General features: G+C 40.4%; 1 protein-coding gene and 1 long non-coding RNA gene across 5 annotated transcripts in view; one reads left to right on the top strand and one right to left on the bottom strand.

Moving 5' to 3' along the window:
• Nucleotides 1-21,968, bottom strand: part of LOC105006621 (SH3 and multiple ankyrin repeat domains protein 2) — a 276,728-nt gene that overhangs the window by 179,108 nt on the left and 75,652 nt on the right. For all 3 annotated transcript variants that reach the window (XM_034297425.1, XM_034297433.1, XM_034297430.1), the window contains exon 5: nt 3,103-3,211. In XM_034297425.1, coding sequence (XP_034153316.1) covers nt 3,103-3,211 — 109 coding nt within the window. The remainder of the gene's footprint in view (nt 1-3,102; nt 3,212-21,968) is intronic.
• Nucleotides 6,294-11,808, top strand: LOC109615387. Of its 2 annotated transcripts, XR_004576864.1 has the most exons (11): nt 6,294-6,475; nt 6,990-7,077; nt 9,045-9,527; nt 9,602-9,666; nt 9,753-10,050; nt 10,141-10,228; nt 10,326-10,472; nt 10,774-10,983; nt 11,075-11,233; nt 11,354-11,432; nt 11,567-11,808. It is a non-coding gene; the product is annotated as an uncharacterized LOC109615387 (long non-coding RNA). The 2 variants fall into 2 exon arrangements; XR_002196390.2 differs by having other exon boundaries at nt 9,602-10,050.

Raw genomic sequence — 21,968 nt, 5'->3', positions numbered from 1 at the left:
AGACAGTAGAACAGAAAACAAATCAGAACCAACCAAAGAAAAGAGAACAGAAAACAAAAAAGACTACAAAACAGTACAAGTAGACATCACACCAACAGAATAGACCGCAGAACAGAGATCGGACAACCAAACCGAACAGACAACAGAAAACAAAACAGAACTGAACACACAACAAAATGGACCAGAGAACAGAGACAGGAGAAGAAGGTGTATCAGTCATACTCAAACGAGCAGTGACAGTGATAACACCATCTATATCTATTACTCATGTGCTCACAAGGAGTCATCTTTTTTCAGGCATCAAAGTGGTGCTCATGTCACTATTGTTCATGTTCACTTTGTCTCTGTGCTGTCAGTGACATTCATAACCCAATCATCGCAGTTACATGAAAATCCCATCAATTCAATCACACCATCCACCCTGATAGGCACTAGTCGATAAGTGGATTTATAAAGGGTACTGGCAGCAACACATTGGTTAAAATACTACAGCACTGTGTCTTCTTAGACATGAAGTACAGTGGGGAGAACAAGTATTTGATACACTGCCGATTTTGCAGGTTTTCCTACTTACAAAACATTTAGAGGTCTGTCATTTTTATCATAGGTACAATTCAAATGTGACGGAACCTAAAACAAAAATCCAGAAAATCACATTGTATGATTTTTAAATAATGAATTAGCGATTTTTTGCATGACATAAGTATTTGATCACATACCAACCAGTACGAATTTTGACTCTCACAGACCTGTTAGTTTTTCTTTAAGAAGCCCTCCTGTTCTCCACTCATTACTTGCACCTGTTTGAACTCGTTACCTGTATGAAAGACACCTGCCCACACACTCAATCAAACAGACTCCAACCTCTCCACAATGGCCAAGAACAGAGAGCTGTGTAAGGACATCAGGGATGCATATGTAGACCTGCACAAGGCTGGGATGGGCTACAGGACAATAGGCAAGCAGCCTGGTGAGAGGGCAACAACTGTTGGCGCAATTATTAGAAAATGGAACAAGTTCAAGATGCTCCATGCAAGATCTCACCTCGTGGGGCATCAATGATCATGAGGAAGGTGAGGGATCAGCCCAGAACTACACGGCAGGACCTGGTCAATGACCTGAAGAGAGCTGGGACCACAGTCTCAAAGAAAACCATTAGTAACACACTACGCCGTCATGGATTAAAATCCTACAGCACACGCAAGGTTCCCCTGCTCAAGCCAGCGCATGTCCAGGCCCGTCTGAAGTTTGCCAGTGACCATCTGGATGATCCAGAGGAGGAATGGGACAAGATCATGTGGTCTGATAAGACAAAAATAGAGCTTTTTGGTCTAAACTCCACTTGCCATGTTTGGAGGAAGAAGAAGGATAAGTAAACCCCAAGAACACCATCCCAAACGTGAAGCATGGAGGTGGAAACATCATTCTTTGGGGATGCTTTTCTGCAAAGGGGACAGGACGACTGCACCGTATTGAGGGGAACATGGATGGGGCCATGTATCGCGAGATCTTGGCCAACAACTTCCTTACCTCAGTAAGAGCATTGAAGATTGGTCGTGGCTGGGTCTTCCAGCATGACAACGACCCGAAACACACAGCCAGGGCAACTAAGGAGTGGCTCCGTAAGAAGCATCTCAAGGTCCTGGAGTGGCCTATCCAGTCTCCAGACCTGAACCCAATAGAAAATATTTGGAGGGAGCTGAAAGTCTGTATTGCCCAGAGACAGCCCCGAAACCTGAAGGATCTGGAGAAGGTCTGTATGGAGGAGTGGGCCAAAATCCCTATTGCAGTGTGAACCTGATCAAGAACTACAGCAAACGTATGATCTCTGTAATTGCAAACAAAGGTTTCTGGACCAAATATTAAGTTCTGCTTTTCTGATGTTAAAATACTTGTGTCATGCAATAAAATGCAAATTAAGTACTTAAAAATCATACCATGTGATTTTCTGGATTTTTGTTTTACATTCCGTCACTCACAGTTGAAGAGCACCTATGATAAAAATTACAGAATCTATATGCTTTGTAAGTGGGAAAACCTGCAAAATTGGCAGTGTATCAAATAATTGTTATTCCCACTGTATATCGAAAAGTATAATCACACAGGCTTTGTCTGTGTACGGTTGTGTGAAGGATGTTAAAAATGACACTGCAACCCTCCCTGTCATCATGGGGACACCTTTCATTCAAGGTACAGATATAAAAAGTGTTGTGGTTACAAAGTGGTAAATTCAAGATAAAGGCATTCGAAACAAAAAAAAAGATTTCTTGCTAAGAGCTTTCAAAAAATTCACCCAATTTCAATTACTATGAAATAGGATTGAATAGTGTGTGTGTCAGTGTGTCCATATTTGTTATTTTATTTGTGTGTGTATTGCTGAAATCAATAGTGGGCAAGGGCTAACTGAGAACAATTCTACAAGCTGACTTTGTCCCTGGCTCTAAAAATGTCATCATACCCTGAAGAAACATCCTTTATCCCTTTATGCTCTTATAGTCCTAATACCCCTAATAAGCTGCAATAATAGCTTTCAAATGTGAACTAAGCCCAAATTGAACCCCAAAACACTGCGTTTCTTCACTGACTTTCTGAGCATTAGAGAACATTGCAGCTGTATAAAAGTTGGCTCAACGGTGCTTCAGAAGAGAAGGATACATTGAATTGGACTAATAATCACTATTCTTTGAGCAGCTTTAGATGATTAGTAATTGTTCTAAAGGTAGGATCGTAATCCCAAACAAAGTTCTCTTAACTCTGACCTTTACGTTTGTCTTTGTTCCATTTTCCTTTCTCTCAATGCCTCATTCCCCACCTTGAGCACACCCTCCAGTAGGCTTATGGCCACTCCGCACTAGGTCGATGCTATGGATCTCTGAGCAGTGTGGAGCAGAGAGCCACAATGAATCAATACTTTCTTTTAGAAAATGAATGAGATTGATTAAGGGGTTGACTGTCAATGTAGCTGGTGGGACAGATGATAAGACTAGTTTTAAATGTGATGAGCAATGGGTATATGTTTTAACAGTTTCTATCTTTCAGCGATGTGATTACGTCAAACCTCCTGTGGAGGGTACGCATGGATCCCGCCTTCAGTAGCATTACCCCCAGTCTCTGTGTCCTGGTAATTGGGGTCCAGCCCTCTCTCCAGCAACTTGGACACTTTCTCTATCTGATGGTGCTGGATGTAGTCCATGAACTTCCTCAGGTTGGCCTGGAGATGCAGAGAAAGAAAAGAGGAGAGTTAGAGAGAGCTAGGCAAAGAAAGACAGAAAGATATAATAACATTTGAAGAAATGTGTGCAAGTGTGGGACCATGTCAGGAAGATGAAGGGGAGAAGAGAGAGTTAAAAAGAAGCAGAGACGTGTAGCTCGGTTGGTAGAGCGTAAGCCCTCGACACAGTGTCACCCTGGATAAGAGCTCCTGCTAAATTACTAAATTGTAAATGTTAAAATGCAGAAGGAGAGAAAAAGAATAACAAGGGGAAAAGATAAGACAGCTTGAATGATAGGGCTGTGCTGATTGTAACTTGGAGTGCCAGGCGGAATGGGTGATCTCTTTCCAGGCCAGATAAAAATAGATAAGAGAACAGCTCCCTAAACACTATAGGAGGAGAAGTATCAAAATATAGAGGGGAGGATGAGCAGGAAAAGATGGAGGAGGAAGAGGGGAGAGCATGATTATGAAAATATGGAGGAGGAAAGGAGATTAAGCAAAATGATGGGGTAATAATGAACATTTTATGAACTAGGGAGGAGTGGGGAGAGTAATGACAATGGGATTGTAGGAGGGGGTCCCATGAAGCTCAGTAGCTACAGCAGGGTGCTTGCAACGCCATGGTTATAGGTTGAAATCCCACAGGACAAACACAAAAATAATTAAAACTTAGACATACAACTGTAAATTGCTCCGGATAACTAAAGATGCACATTTATATGACAAGAGTATGAAAACACAGATGAAGAGGAATAATGGATGTTGAGACGTAGAGCAGAGGGAGGAGAGGACGATGACTGACATGAAAATGTACAGTGGACAAAAAGAGGCAGGGATTACGATGAAAATATGGATGAGTAAGAGAAAGAAAGGTCAATGGAGCAAAAAATATAAGGAGCATTCAAGAAGAACAGGTATAGCAAGGAGCATAACGCTTTAGAGGACTGGCTTGTACACGCCCCTTCCACATCTGCTCCATCAATGAGTCAACCAATGTATGTCAGAAGTACATGGAAATACACAGAGAACGGCATGTGCTCAATTTACACCTTTTATTATTTCACACTCGCTCTATCAAACACTGTTCTTTGCTGGCACAAAGTTGAATAAATTAATGTATAATGACATAATTAGAACAGAATATGGCAAGCCATGAATTTCTTTTCTTGTTTGTTTGTCATTTGTATGATTCTTCAGACAGAAACATTGGTGAAGAAAAGTGTTTTTGCTGAAATAGAAATGGGCTATCTATTTGACCACCCTAGACCAGGTTACTTGATCATGTAACATTTTTTGTCATATATCAAGTACCCCCCCAAAACAGTCAGTGAAGACTTATTTGTATGTAAAAGTTAGCATTTTGTGTGTGTGTGCCAGGTGTGTAAGAAAGAGCAAATGCACTATTGAGTATGTATGCTTGTGTCGTACATGACTTGAATAAAGTGTGCCAGGTGAAACGTTAAATACCTTTCAATAGTTTACAGACAAATACCACCTTTCCCACAGCACCCTGACTCAACAGGCCAACAGATAATAGATTATTAATAGATCTGATTACAAAATAGCATCTCACTCACTTCCCACGGACCTTGACGGCATAATAGACTCGTTGTACATTTCCACCCACAACCCTTGTAACAGCGCCTTAGATTTATTTCCAAATTCTGAGGGCTTCCTACCAACTTCCATTGGTTCAATTTCAGACTGCTGGGAAACCCTGTGTGATTGATTCTGGTTAGGAAGTGTGAAATGCCAGTGTTGGCCATGGCATTTAAAAGGTGGAGACAGGTTCCCCTCACGGTGTCTCTTTCATGCTAATTCAAAACTCAAATAGGTTCTCTCCCTCTAATGCCCCTTCTCTCTCTCTCTCTCTCTCTCATTCTCTCCCTCTCTCATTCTCTCCCTCTCTCCAGTCTGAGACATTAGAGGTGAACTGCTCTAGTTGTAACCCAGAAATGTCATCTGTCAGGAGGCGGTGAGAGTGAAAGACAATCAGGGTGGACTGATCGCCCATAATGGTTCACTGAGCCACAGCCACATAGCTCCACCCCCAACATTTTATGGTCAATGCCAGATCAAGGGCTATCTCTGTCTGCCTATCTTTCCATAATTGGAACAATTTAATACTTATATATGATTGAACTATGGAATGGTTTTGTTATTAGTTCAATCAAGGCTTGATGTTGATGTCAAGGCCAGTGAGGTGCAAGTCAAGAGCTTGAATCAATGACTTGGTGCTAACCACTTGATTCCCCTAATCTTCATCACACTAAATCTTTGGAACTATTCACCAACACCAGCATCAGCTTATCTAGCAACTGTCTAACCCACCAGGAGTTGCTGCACAGTTTTCCTTGACCTACAGCTGAAGTCAGGAAGTTTAGGTTGAAGTCATTAAAACTCATTTTTCAACCACTCCACAGATTTCATGTTAACAAACAATAGTTTTGGAGCAAGTCGGTTAGGACATCTACTTTGTACATGCAGTCTTAAAAAAGAAGGTTAATTAGGGTTCTATATAGAACCATAGGGTTCTTAACCGTATAACAAAGAACCATTAAAGGAAAATGGTTCTTTATTGAGTCTTGCGAAAGCAAAATAACCTTTTTTTATAAAAATGGTTCTCTTGGCTTTATTAGGGTTATATGCTATATATAATATAAAGAAACACTGTTTACTGACTTGCAGGATATTGGACTTTTGGATAAAGATGTATAACAGGTAATGTCCACAGAGTAAAGCAGATAACTCAAGGTTCTGAGTAAGAAGCTTTATTGAAACAAAGAATAAAACATAAGACACTGATTATAATTTTTCTCGATATCGTAGGCTTACTGCTACAGTAGCACCTACTGTTTTCAGTATTTCTATTCGATATCACGGCAGAGTTGCCCCTATGAATGTACCTGCATGTGGGTCGTGAGGGTAGTCTATCTGCCAGAGGTGCAGAGTGGCTTTGCACTGACCATCTTTGAAATGTCAAGTCTAATGTATAACTGGGATCCAAAAGATCCAAAATGATAATAGACTTTATCCACAACCTGTTACAGTACATCAGATTTAAGTCTAGCTGGAATCAGCAAATTCCCAACTTGAGTAGACGATACGTACTCAGACCATCACTGCAAATCGTAATAGCCGCATTTATCAATACATGTACAGTACCCTAATCCTTGGGATAATTCTGTTTTCAGATATGCACGACCATTTACATTTTAACGGACAAAATTCAGTTTATTCCTTTGACGGAGTGATTTACAAGTGAGTACAATATTTTAACTTACGCTACAGTCCCGTAAATTAGAATAACAATATAGTAAATAGCTAGAGGTTATACAATGCAAGTGGGTTGCTAATGTTGATCATTACGACCAACTATTACGACCTTGGCCGATAAGTAACGAAAGATAACTAGCTAGCAACTAGCCAGATAGCTAACTTAACATTAGCCAGCAGCCACTACATAACTTCAACAAATTTTAGTTTACCAAAATGGCTTAACAGAATTTTAAGTAGATCATCCATACATTGTCAGCTAAATTAGCCAAATCATGAGTTCCTTGTTATGGTGACCAAATAGCAACGGCCACTTACATCACTCCTAAAAGTGTATGTCGTAGTTAACGTCCTCTAGTGAATGGGACGTGTTTAGCAGCGCCCTTAAGAGAAGAAAAGAGCGTTACTAAGACTCGGTCCAAAAACATATAGCACCACCTAGCTATTGTAATAGTCATTCAATGAAATGATGTGCAACAAATTAACCCTTTATTTACAGAAAACATTGGTAGAAAAGTGGGTAATTGAAGATGTTTGGGAATTGCTTGAGGAGATTCATCTGAGTGACGCAAAAGAAACGTTCAGAGGTATTTAATGGGTGACTACTACAAATGTCCATTATGTGATGTGATTAAGTTTCAGTTAACCAAGTACTTGAAACATCTTGAGTTGTTAAATCACCACCAACCTAACTTTAGAATTGTATGTGATATAGAAGGCTGCAAGAGAAGCTATAAAAGTGTCCCCGTTTTTAGAAACCACATCTACCGAAAGCATAAAGCTGCATTTCATACAACTAGTCACAGTCAGGAAAATACACCATCAGAGCACAATGAAGAGAACATTTTAGATGCTGGAAATTCACAACCAGTTGGTTTGCCTGCTATTGATAGTAACACACTTTTGTATGGGCTAAAGCAACATATTGCTCTTTTTATATTAAACATCCAAGAAAAGCATCTCATTCCCAAAGTAACACAAGAAACCATTGTTACCAACCTTCAGTTCATTCTGCATTTTTTCAAGAAAACTATGCTGCAATAATAAAATTTCACTTGGAACAGTCAGGATTTCAACTTGAAGGCAATGAGGACCTAGACAGCTTGCTTTCCAATGAGAGAATATTTGAGTCTGCTTTTGAGTATGTGCAATCTGAATACAAATTGCTACAATACAGCAAAGAAAATCTTAATCTTGTGGAGCCTGTACAACACATTCTAGGTGTTAACAGCAAGGAGAAGGAAGACACATTTCAGTATTTGCCAATAAAAGACATTCTCAAAATTCATTTGGAAAAACAGGACATTTTTGAGTCTTTTCAAAGACACAGTGAAAAAGCTCCAAGTGAACTTTTGGAAAACCTCACAGACGGAAAGATTTTCCAAGAATGCCCTTTTTTTGGAAACCCAAATATTCTTAGGATACATCTCTACACAGATTAATTTGAGGTGGTGAATCCTTTGGGTTCCAAAAGATCCATTCACAAAATCACAGCATTTTAATTCACTATTGGAAATCTAGAGTCCAACTTCAAGTCACAGCTGTGACACATACATTTATGCATACTTGTAAGATATCAGTTGCTTCAGAGGTATTCGCACAGAAACATTTTGCTTCCACTTATTCATGACCTTAAGAAGTTATACTTGGATGGACTGTCAATCAATGTGAATGGACACAATTTCAATATCAGGTGTGCTCTGGCTACCATTTCAGCTGAGAATTTATCAGCTCATGGCTTGGCTGGATTCACTTGTTGTTTCAACAGTGGCAGAGTGTGCAGGTTTTGTATGACCACACACAAAGACTTAAGGTCTCATGTCAATGAAGACAATGTCATCATCCGATCTTCACAGGTACACAAATATCATATCAGACAGAATAGTGAAATATCAAAACTGACCTACGGTGTGGTCAGAGAATGCCCATTAAGTGATCTATAATACTTTGATGTCACCAAAGCCTTTCCTCCAGACTTAATGCATGACTTCTTGGAAGGCATTGTACCCATAGTGATCTGCAAAATAATCAAGGCATTTCATCGTTTGGATATTGTCTCTCTCAATAACATAAATTCAGAGTTGGAAACGTTTCAGAAACATTTTCAAAATGACAGAGGAAACATCCCAACAAAAATACCACAAGGTGTTCTAAAACAGGACAAGTTACAGGGATCAGCAGCTCAAATTTGGTGTCTTTTTTGGATTTTGCCTTTTCTAATTGAACATTATATCCCAGAAGGTGATGCACACTGGGATAATTATCTGAAGTGCAGAGAGATTGGTGAGATTATCTTGTCACCCATCATAAGAAGTCGTCTCATTCCTGTCCTTAGTCTTCAAATTGGTGAATTCCTCTCATCTTTCCAGTCAGTGTTCCCAGAGACTTTCACCCCCAAACTTCACTTCCTCATACATTACCCCTGTCTGATATTAGAATTTGGGCCCCTGAAGCTACTGTGATACATGCGATTTGAGGGAAAGCACCAATATTTCAAGAAATTATCACGGAACACTTGCAACTTTAAGAACCTGTGCTATACCCTCTCCAAAAGGCACCAGTTGAGGCAGTGCTGGGAACTTACATCGTTAGATGTCCTCCACCAAATCACCTACACCGAAGGGGAACGACTGATTCCATAACGATCTTTGCCACTGGACATTAAGGAAGGCGTTGCTGGCAAGAGCGGGGTTGATAACATCTACGGAGAGGAGAAACTTGGTGTGACAAGTTCTCTCTCAACAAACAACATCAAATATAAAGTGGGTGACAGCATCATCATAGATATCATTGAAGAGGACATACCAGTTTTCCTGAAAATAGCCAAGATAATCCAGTTCAGAGGTATCTGGATGATATTTGGAAAGTTGCTGACACCAAAACCTTTCAACAGTCATTACCATGCCTTCAAACTGGAGGACCACAATAAATGGATTGTGGTTTTTCCAGGAGAGGAGAAAGACTATTGTGCTCTGGATACTTATATCCATGATGATGATACATTCATCACGTTTCATCACAGCGTGCACAAAAAGAGGTAAAATAAAATCAATGTGTAAATAATGAATTAAAAAACATCTTAATTATGCCTTTTTTCCTCCTGTATTGCAGAACAGCAAATTGATGGAGAGACTTTGCTGGGCCTAACAGAACGGATGGTGGAGAAATTATTCCCTGTAATGATAAAACTGGGAGCTGGGATATATAAAATTAATGAAGGGCAAGTGCAGGCTCTAATTCAACTGTATCCTTATCCATACAGACAGGAAACCCAAGTGCCCTATGAGGTTCAAGCACCATGTACTGAGTAAGTATAAAATACAAGAAAAAAGTCATGATGTCAAATATTTAAGAAAGATTAAACTTTTTTTAAACAGACAAAGACATCAATAGCCATGCGTGGGGCAACCATGGCCGGCTGTTTTCCTTCTCCCTGAGTTTCCCCCAGAGCTCAACGAGGCTCTCAAAAGGAAGGATCCATCCTTTAAAAAAAAGGATAAATCCCATCTGTGTTCCCTTTTAATCCAAGTGCTGTTCGATAACATTACAAAACACACATGGTGATTTTTTGAATACTTTTTAAAGCAAAAACTCCATTTTAACACTTGTTGTGGTGAGCACTGTGTATTAAGAAGATAATCTGCTTTCAGGTATCCAAGACATAAAATGTATGGAGATGTTCTAGGCAGCTTGAACACAAAATATCCCTTCTTAAAGGATGGCAGCCCCTCTGGCCATGTATGTACAACTTTTCTGAAATGCCACAATGGTCACTTTTACAGGAAAGCTCCCACATAATAGTGCATGCATATAAAGTATGCTTTTATCTCTACAGGACACCTTACTAGAATGCCTACGAAATACATTTAAAAAAGAAAGGATTCCTTTGATCCACTCAGAAACAGTTCAGCTCATGAAGAAAAAATATGGGTGCAAGAGAAACATTGATCAGACAACTGGGGACCATTTTTCAGAACAGAAGGTTTCATTTAATAATCCATTAATTAATTTGTTGAATGTATAAATTAGATTGTCTTTGTGATTATTTCATACCAGTTCTTTCAGAATTATAAACACATTTTACAACCTTATCAATGTTCTTCCTGACCTGTGTCCTTCCAAATTCCAGCTTGCAAAAAGATCAAGAGATGAGGAAAATGTGTTTCAAACTCCCACACAAGAGGCTTGCACATTTTTACAGTATAGTACAGTATTTATATGTTGTTGTATAGATATGTCTTTTGATCCTTTACGGTGCTGCACAATGTTGTTGTTTTTTTAAGTTGGTGCTGGATCTGGAAACCATCGGAGAAGATGAAACAAGTTTTGAGGAGCACAATAAAACAATAATTGCTGAGTTACACAAAAAAGAGCCAGATTACTATGCAATTAAAAATAGAATGAGGCTATCTTTGTTTAAAAGAGTGGAGTACATGGATAGACCAACACACAAGGTGATGGAAATGTTTCCATTTCTTGGAGTTCCACGGCTTGTAAGTTGCCATTGTAATATTTCATAACACAGAGCAAAAGCATAATAATGTATTTCTTATTATTTTTGTTCTATATTCTCTTCTGTTGAAGATGCAACATGAAATGGCAATGCGCTTTGGGGAAGATATTGATTTCAACTTAAACGACGCATTAGTTATAATGACCCCAACATCCTCAGGATGGCAAAACGGGAAATCCGTCGTGGCCTCTTATCCAGTCTACTTGGAAACAATGAGGCAAATGGAGAAGGTACATCTTATCATTTATGATGCCCATAAAATGCAAACCTAACTTAAGAAACCTACAGATTACAAAGCATTCAACGTGTCTCTTGATTGGGTGCATCTGTTGTCTTTTCTATAATTTCAGATCTGGAAGGAATGCAGCCCTGATCATTCTGCCCCATTTTTTTAGAGAGAACAGAAAGTTACTATTCTGTCTAGACAAGGTAAATGTTGAGTCTACATGCTTCGTGGTTTTGGATTTAATATTTCCTGCACTGTGTAACCTACATATATTCTAATGATATTGTCAAGTACACTTCTGTTTGTATTTGAACTTACAAATGTCTCAATTCATTAGGAAACAACAAGTCCCAACCCCACCATCATTTTCCATGGAGCAACAAATCCCCTTGAAGCAGAAAAGATCAGCATCAAGATGGATGACGTGACCATTCTAAATGCACAAATGGATGTGGCCAGAGCATTGGAGTATCTTTTTGGGGTTTACTTCCTTTTTGGAGTGGAGTACCTCAAACCTATTTCACACACACTAACATTTATGGAACGCTACTTGTTTAGACTAAAACACAGCAAAAAAAAGATTTCTATCCCAGTACTGAAGATGTACAATGAATTGTCACAGAACATTTAAAGAGGTAGTCTAGAGATGAAAAGGTGTTTAAAAATATGCCTTGTTTTTTGTGTTTTAATTTACACATGTATTTTAGTTTTTTACTGTCATGAACTTGTTGATGCGATGATTAATACAGAATATTTTAAATGACTTGAATGGCTTCTTTACTTCTTTACTAGTATTCACATAATATAAATCATTTATTACAAACATGTTTTGAAAATATATCATTAATAATATATAATCTATGTATTAACTATTTATTATATCATAAACAGGGTTTACCAGTATTTATTTATGGAACCCATAAAGGGTTCTACATAGAACCATTTTGTTTTTCTGCAAAGAACCCTAAAGGGTTCTTTAAAAGGAGCCACATAAAATGGTTCTATATAGAACCTTTTAGGGGTTCCAAATATGAAGCAATTGATAGAACCATTTATGATTCTATATAGAACCCTTTCTTGTAAGAGTGTGATGTAATATTTCCAACAATTGTTTACAGACAGATTATTTCAATTATAATTCACTATATCACATTTCCAGTGGGTCAGAAGTCTACATACACTATGTTGACTGTGCAGTTAAACAGCTTGGAAAATTCCAGAAAAAGATGCCATGGCTTTTGATAGGCTAATTGAAAACATTTGAGTGAATTGGAGGTGTACCTGTGGATGTACTTCTAGGCCTACCTTCAAACTCAGTGCCTCTTTCTTTGACATCATGGGATAATCAATATAAATCAGCCAAGACCTCAGAAAGAAACGGTAGTCCTCCACAAGGCTGGTTCATCTTTGGGAGCTATTTCCTAACGCTTGAAGGTACCACATTCATCTGTACAAACAATAGTATGAAAGTATAAACACCATGGGAACCTGCAGCCGTCATACCGCTCCGGAAGGAGACGCATTCTGTCTCCTAGAGATGAATATACTTTGATGCGAAATGTGCAAATCAATCCCAGAACAAGAGCAAAGGACCTTGTGATGATGCTGGGAGAAACAGGTACAAAAGTATCCATATCCACAGTAAAATGAGTCTCATATCGACATACCGTGAAAGGCCTCTCAGCAAGGAAGAAGGTAGTGCTCCAAAACCGCCACAAGGCAACGATAACTAACTTTTTCACTGAGTGAAAAGACAAGAGAATCGTGGACCAGAAATAATTAATAAATGCTGTTGCTCTCAATAGATTCGAAGTTAGGTCTTCCACATGAGAGGCACTGTCTTTAACCACTACGCCATGGCAATACACATTTCAGCAGTTGCTAGACTCCATTGAGGATTGTATTAAACTGACTAACATTTCTTATTAAGTTTACCTCCACCACAAATAGCGTCTATGAACTGTATGGCTTTTGCCACTGGCCGTTTTAACAGCTTTCTAGCCAGTAATAGGCTTACTAGTGTCTACTAACTTCCTAGGGACTGAAGATGAACTTGCCAGAAACAGTCCCAATATAACTGTATACAGTTTGAGGATTCGGTTTAAGCCAGCAAAGTTTACGTCTATACAGAATAATTCATAATGCATACTTTGCTTCGCCTGCGAGGAGATATGAACTCAGGACCTATAATTCACAAGTCTACTTCTCTAACCACTACGCTATTTAACAAAGGTTGGTCAGTCAGTCGGTCAGTCAGTAAAAGACTGTGTGTCTTACTGACTTAAATAGATTTAAAGGCAAAAACCAATTCTAAGTGAGTGTAAGTAAACTTAAGACCCACAGGGAATGGGATAAAAGAAATACATTCTGAAATCAATCTTTCTCTCTACTATTATTCTGACATTTCACATTCTTAAAATAAAGTGGTGATCCTAACTCACCTAAGACAAGGAATCTTTACAAGGATTAAATGTCAGGAATTGTGAAGAACTCAGTTTCAACGTATTTCGCTAAGCTGTATGTAAACCTCTGACTTCAAATGTACATGAGCTAATTTCCCCAAACAGTTTGGTTCTGAGGATAGGACTTCAGGGGTGTGAGAAAAGGTTTTTGTGCCTTTTTTTTGGTAGACTCACACCGCTTTGGAAAAATTTACCATCCGAGCCTGAAAAGGCTAAAGCGTGCGTTTATCATTTTTTCTATTCAGATTTCTAACACTCTGCATGCATCATTCTCAAAATCACACAGTTCTCAAAAGGTTTTCTCACACTGTCTCCATATAACCACCAATCACAAGCCTGATCAAAATGAGGTTCATGTGTGCAGCAGGTTGGTTGGAGGGGCATTCACTCTATGTTTCAATAAGCGAATCACTTTTCTCTCCAAAAACACAGTCTCAAAACCCCAACACGGATGCCATCCTCTCCAAACTCAGCTACACTTGGTGATCATGTGACTGGAGTGACTCTTAAAGAAACGAGAAATTCCTTTCATTTACTAATAGAAGTTCTCTTCTATTGATAATATATTCCATTAGTTCTAATTGATAATATTCTCCTAATTTTCACTTGGTGTTACAATTCTGTGAAGAGCCAGGTCTCCTGCTTTGAGGAGCACTTATAGTTGTTTTACCCCAGCTGTTGATGATGCAGACACATATAAGGGACTGGCTGTGGTGTTCCTATTCCTGCTTTGGAACATCCATCCTCAGTCTCTCTTCTTCTCCGATTAACCACTTTCAATTCTCCTGACCAACCGGTACCCCATTCATTGTTGAAGGGCCCCTATCTTTTGTAGACTGTTTCTCAGTATTCTTTAATATGGGAAGACGATAAAAAGCTACCACATCCAAGGAAAGTGGCAGGCACACTAATCCACTCCTGAATCAGGGAGCTAATGACTAAATTAATAATACAGAACTCTTTCAGTTTATTGTCAAAAGAGGACAATTGAGACACTAAAGTATGAAATTGTTAATTTGACTGGCTATAAGCCTCAGAATTTAAAGTGGCCATATAACATTTCCAACTGCATGTTTCAATTAATTTAAAATAAATACAATTTCACTTTTCCTTTAGTCATATTTGGTCAACTACTACTCAATTTATGATTGTTGGTTAGACAAGTATTGTTAAACATTATACACAAGACACCTTATTTCAACATTCTGAAGAGACTTAGTTTTGAATCTTTTAAATACATTTGAATATAATTGATTTAATTGTTGAACAGGTCCCCAACTGGCTGCATCATTAGTACCCGCGTAGTAAAGAAGCCACTCTGGGACGCTGGCCTTCTAATCTGTGTTGCAAAGAAAAAGCCATATCTCAGACTGGCCAATAAAAAGAAAAGATTAAGATGGGCAAAAGAACACAGACACTGGACAGAGGAATATTGGAAAAAAGTGTTATGGACAGACGTATTTAAGTTTGAGAAGTTTGGATCACAAAGAAGAATTTTTGTGAGACGTAGACCAAATGAAACAATGCTGGAGGAGTGCTTGACGCCACCAATATCTATATACAAACACAAAGGTTTGAGTCAAATTTTGGCCTCAAACACTTTATAATCATACTAATTAATAAAAAAGTGTGTCTAAGAAATGATTGTGTTGAAACAAAAGTATACAGCTCCCCCTTATATTTGAGCCATAATATGATTAATTGTTTTATATTTCTTGCATTCACTTGCTTCACTTCATGAAGGGTGTGTCTATATAGTGTATATTTTTATTTATATATAAATATATTTTTTTCCAGAGCTGTATATATACATACATACATACATACACACACACACACACACACACACACACACACACACACACATACATATACATATATATCGCACACACACACAAACACACACTGATCAGCCATAACATTATGACCACTTGCCTAATATGGTGTTGGTCCCTCTTTTGCCGCCAAAACAGCCCTGAACCTTCGAGGCATGGACTCAACTAGACCTCTGAAGGTGTACTGTGGTATCTGGCACCAAGACGTTAACAGCAGATCCTTTAAGTCCAGTAAGTTGTGAGGTGGGGCCTCCATGGATCTGATTTGTTTGTCCAGCACATCCCACAGATGCTCGATTGGATTGAGATCTGGGGAATTTGGAGGACAAGTTAACACCTTGAGCTTGTTGTTGTGTTCCGTAAACCATTCCTGAAAAAGGCCAATGCCATCAGGGAATACCGTTGCCATGAAAGGGTGCACATGGTCTGCAACAATGCTTAGGTAGGTGGTATATGTCAAAGTAACATCTGCATGTATGGCAGGACCTAAAGTTTCCCAGCAGAACATTGCCCAAAGCATCACACTGCCTCCACCAGCTTGCTTTATTCCCATAGTGCATCCTGGTGCCATGTGTTCTCCTGGTAAGCGACACACCACATGATGTAGAAGAAAACGTTGAGTCATCAGACCAGACCACGTTCTTCCATTGTTCCGTGGACCAGTTCTGATGCTCACGTGCCCCTTTGTAGGCACTTTGGACAGTGGACATGGGTCAACATGGGACCCTGACTGGTCTGTGGCCACACAGCCCCATACGCAACAAGCTGCAATGCACTGTGTTCTGACACATTTCTATCAGTACCAGCATTAACTTTATCAGCAATTTGAGCTACAGTAGCTTGTCTGTTGGATCGGATCACACGGTAGTGAAGTACACAGTACCATTATTTTAGTCTGAGACAGCAGGCATTGCTGTGTAGCCAACCATATTCCATACAACGTTTGCAATGGCTTAACTCTTAAACCAGGCCTAGAATGTCGCTTGGAGGTCTGGCCTCGCGAGACTAGCAATGGCTAAAGGCTACCTCAATGTAACCATAGCGCGTAGTAGTAGGCTGCTGTCGTTACTGTTTAGTCTGTGTCATCTGTCACCAAAATAAAACATTAGCATTTGAAATAAATATTTCTGGACTAATGGTCTTTCACCATGTCAGTAAACTTAAACTACTGCTTGTACTATGAATATAGATGTGTGTGTTTGTGTGTGTGTATGTTGCCTCTGCTGTATTCTTTAGTACATGGGATTTATTGTTTTGTTTTAGTTTTTTACAGTGGTATCGAATTTGGTATTGAGAATCGTGGAATTTCAATTGTATTGGTATCGACTACTACATTTCTGGCATCATGACATCCCTAATATATATATACGGTATATACAGTTTCTGTCAAAAATATAAGAACAAGCTGTTCCCCAAAAACTCACTGCTATCACTAAGACAAATAATATTTACGATATACTCCAAACCAGTTTTAGACCATATAGTAGACGTGGTCAAAGCACATGTCCTTGCCTGTTTTAGATCCTATCAATCAGAATGATATCAGTTTGTATGCATGGAAGGTCTGTCCTCAGACAAATGAAAGATACGATTTGGTGTTCTTCAAGGCATGGTTTTGGAAATTATTTGGTTTTCACTATGTACCGTATGCTTTCTCTTGGTAATGTTATCCAGACACACAGTTGTACTCTACATTTCTATGAAACAAGGTGAAGCCCCAAAATTGTAAGGTCAAGTTGCAAAAAACTGTGAGGGACCTCGTTAGCCTAAAACCTGATGCCTCTTTTGATGAACAAGTAACATATATTTCAAGAACATATTTTTTCCATCTTTCCAACATTCAATTTGAATGTTATTTTTTGATAGATGATGCAGAAAAGCAAACCCTTGCTTTTGACACTGCAAAATTAGACTATTGCAATGATATTTTCTCTGGATACCCCTATAAGACAATGAATACAACAATTAGTGCTAAATACGGCTGCTAATGTGATCACATTACTCCAGTACCAGCCTCTCTACATTGGCTGCCTGTTAGGGCTAGGGCTGATATTAACATTATGTTGTTAACCTACAAAGGATTTCAGGGACTTGCTCCTACTTATTTCTTTGAATTGGTCCTGCCGCACTCAAGGTGGCATGCAGTTGGTTAGCTTCACTTTGATCTTTTGCTTGGCAAAGTGGGAGGTGTTATTTCCAGGTTCGTTGGCCCAGCCTGGGCCATAGTGCCCCCCCCCCACCCTCCCACAATCTCACTCCCAACTTTCAAGCTGATAAAAGTTTTGTGGCTGAGAACTAGGGTTAGTCTGTCCTTGTTCAGTTCCAAATGTTTACTTTTCATTAGTTTGTGATGGGGACTAGGGTCAGTCTGAATTATATGCTGGGGTATCCTTTTGTATCCAAATAAACCTCCTTTTGAATGTGTCCTTTCCAACATTGCACTGTACCTCAGGACCGGGCCTGACGACCCTAGTTTTCCCTCTCCTGATAATTCCTGCTGTCCCACACCCCACCTGGTCGTCCCTGTCCTTTGGATTCTGCCAAAAGACTAATCTAAACATGCAAAAACAACACCAAAGTGGTCATGTACTTCTATAATCTTTTCCGGGCACAGACAGAAGAAAAACAGCCACTCTTTAGTGTCAGGTTCCTCTCTAGATTTCCTCATAGGTTCCAACCTGACTTGGGAGTTTTTCCTGGCCCCTGTACATCAGTTCTTGTTGTTGCTTGATTTTGGGGGGTTTCAGGTTTAGTATCTGTATAAGCATGTTGTCACAATTGCTGATATAAAAAGTAAAAAGTAATACACATTTTTGAGGAGAGTAAAGAGACATGCAGACAGGAAAGACATGCAGACAGGTGAGTTGAAGAGACTGCAGATACTAATAATAATAACAGCTGACATCATAAATCTCAAACAGTGCTGCAGCAGTTCTGCATTACAAAAAGTGATTAGATCAATTGATAGAAACAGTCACAGATTATACTAAAATACTACACAAGAAAATCGAGTTTATATGACTCCTTGACTTTTGAAGGCGGTAGCTCAACTTCTTGTTAACTTAATTTTTTATGTACAGAGGGGAGAACAAGTATTTGATACACTGATTTTGCAGGTTTTCCTACTTACAAAGCATGTAGAGGTCTGTCCTTTTTATCATAGGTACTCTTGATAAACAAAAAATCCAGAAAATCACATTGTATGAATTTTAAGTAATTAATTTGCATTTTATTGCATGACATAAGTATTTATGCCAAGTTGCATTGGTTAAATCAAGTAGGTAAGTAGAATTATGTAGGTAGATAATTGGGTGCCAAAATAACTAATCAAATGGAAGACTCAAATAGAGACAAAAAACCTGGTCAGTTGGGTGTTACCAATATACAGTGGGGAGAACAAGTATTTGATGCACTGCTTTGTAAGTGGGAAAACCTGCAAAATCGGCAGTGTATCAAATACTTGTTCTCCCCACTGTAACTGTTTTTAGCCAGATTAAGGTTAGCATAAGAACAGGACTCCGGTGGGTCTTGCACAATACTGTCAGTGTCACGTCCTGGCTATGCCTCTAGCCATCTCTGCGCTGGGCTCGGGGCATAGCAAGGACAGGACAGGAGGTGGCTCATCTAGCCACCTCCAATCCTTTTGGTCTCCCCAATTGGAGGCAGGTGTTGGTCATTGCCTCCAATTGGGGACCCTATTTAAGTCCTTTGATTTTGCCATGCTGGTGTGGTTCATTTTGGTTTTTGCCTGAGTTTAAGTTAGCCCCACGTCACTGGTTGCTGCGGTTTGGTTTGGTTTGGTTTGGTTTGGTTTGGTTTGGTTTGGTTTGGTTTGGTTTGGTTTGGTTTGGTTTGTTTGAGCCTTTTTGTTTTCATTAAACATGGATTATCTGCGCCTGTGTCCTTCCACACTCCAGCACGTGACAGTCAGGAACAGAACAGAAATAAATATCAAATGTCAGGACATTGCTTTATCTTACTCTATTTCCTTATTGTAGAATAAGTGAAGACATAAAAACCATGAAATAACAAATCACAGAGCAACCAAAGTGTCAAACAAATCACAAAACATTAATATTTAAGACTCTTTAAATTAGCCAGCCTTGATGACAGCTTTGCACACTCCTGGCATTCTGTAATTGGAAAGGCTTTCAGTTAAGTTGATAGGCATGTTCTTATTAATAAGTAACTGCTATGTAAATACAAATAAACTGTTTGAACAACACTGAAATCCACACAAATACACACAGTGCTGGGTAAGTTACTTTTTAAATGGAATCTGTTACAGTTACAAGTTACCTGTCAACATTTGTAATCAGCAACATAACATTTTGATTATTCAAACTCAGTAACGTAATTTGATTACTTTGATCACTTTTAGATTACATTCATATTAGGAGGCATTAGAAAACAAATAGGAACAGCCTATAACCAATTGAAGACCTTGTGGCAATAAATGCAAATTTCTCAAAGAGTTTTGACATTACCGTATATAAAAATCTAGATAATTGTAGCTTTTCGCGGGTACACTACATTTACAGTAGTCTGATGTATGCTCCACAACCACCAACGTTGTCAAAACATTGCAGAAACCCCAGGCACAGGAATGCATGTCCGCAATCGTGAACACGCACACAAATACGTTTTACTTGCGCAAACGTAACCTGCGATTATTAGGGCCAGCAATGGATTACCAGCGATGGATTTTCAAAACGTAAATGAAAAAATACACCTGCATTATTAGCTTAAAGTCAAAGTCATCAGCAGCCAATGATCACCAATGAACGCAATTGTCTGAGATGCAAAGCAGGCAGAATAACATGGCCTACCTGTATGCACGGCGAGCAAGCCCAAGATGTCCTCCCTGCCGGTCCCCTACCTCACTAACGAGATAAGAGCCAGCGACACCTAGCCGCTTCCATCCCGCTCACACCAAGCACATATGTTTGTGCATTGACAACAGCCCCAAATGAATGCACTCACGACATCAACCCAACCGGTACCTCCTCAATCAGCCATGGCTGAATCGTAACGTCCGAGGCCAGCTCAGAGAACATGCCGAAGGCACAGGCCGAAGTCGCACAGGCACACCGGAGCAACGGACGGACCCATGTCAAATGGACCATCCCAGTAGCTCAAGAGACCCAACGTGCGTTGAGCCAACGTGCCTGCAGTCATGTCACGCAAGTAAAACCGGACAAACTGCAACAGCGTCCCACAAGACGCGGCAGCACAAATGTCCTCCCAGTGGGCCCCAAGCCCCCTAGGCGTAGGAGTGCCACGTGACTTGTAGGCCAGATCAATCGCGTCACACAACCAGTGAGACAGACGCTGTTTCGACAACGGCTGGCCCGCCTTGGGGCCACCATGACACACAAAGAGCTGGGGCGCGGTCACACCGCGGCTGTACACTGCACATACTGGGCCAAAGCGTGCACTGGACACAAACAATGCAACCTCTCCTCCCTCTCTCCCGAATGGGGAGGAGGAACAAATGCCCACAACACCATCTTCATGGAACGAAACTACGCCTTGATCACCTTGGGCAGAAAGGCTGGGTTAGTGATCAACACGGCCCTGCTGCCATCGCTGTTGATGGCGAGACAGCCAGGCTGCGTCGACAGCGCACAAGGGTAACTGACCCTCTTAGCAGAGGTCAGAGCCAACCAAAGCATTGTTTTAAGAGACAGCATCTTCAATGGTATCAGATCAATCGGTTCGAACGGCGTGTCACACAGCGCCTCCAGAACCAAAGCCAAATCCCACTGAGGCAACGTCCGCCGGGCCACCGGCCGGAGACGGTGGGACCCGGACAGAAACTGCTTCACCAAGGGATGACTAAACACATTGAACCCCTCATGACACGCTGAGATCACTCATGCGTACACCTTGAGCGTGCCAGGGAACCTTTGCTGCTCAAATAGACTCTGCAGGAACAACAGGAGACTGCCCAAGTCACAACAGGGGGGGTCAACCCCTGTATCCTCACATCTGCGGGCAAAGATACCCCAACAGCTAGTATAGCTAACCGACGTGGAGGCCGCCTTCACACCTTGAATGGTCGCGACAACCTCCTCAGTCAGTCAACGCCCCGTGGCGGTAAGGGATCGGCCATGGTGTCCCCACCGCCATCTGGGCCGCCTCTGCAAACCACAGGGCACTCAGGTGAAAAGGACCGATCAGTATGAGCGACAGCCCCTCCGATCGCACCCGAGACATGACAGGGAGAATGCACTGTAGAGGGGGAAACACGTAAAGCTGTAATCTCGGCCACGGCCGGTGAGCCAACGTGTCCACACCCAATGGGGGCCAGTCCTGCGTTTGAAGAGAATACCGCAGGGGGCAGTGCATGTCCTCCCAGGACATCCCCGGGACAGCAAGTCCAAGCCCACATTGAGCACTCCGGGAATGTGAATGGCCCTCAGAGACCTGAGGTGCACGT

Source organism: Esox lucius, chromosome 2, assembly GCF_011004845.1.
Source record: "Esox lucius isolate fEsoLuc1 chromosome 2, fEsoLuc1.pri, whole genome shotgun sequence".
Lineage (NCBI taxonomy): Eukaryota > Metazoa > Chordata > Actinopteri > Esociformes > Esocidae > Esox > Esox lucius.
Note: the sequence above shows the minus strand (reverse complement) of the source record. Positions and strands in the feature narration are given on the sequence as shown.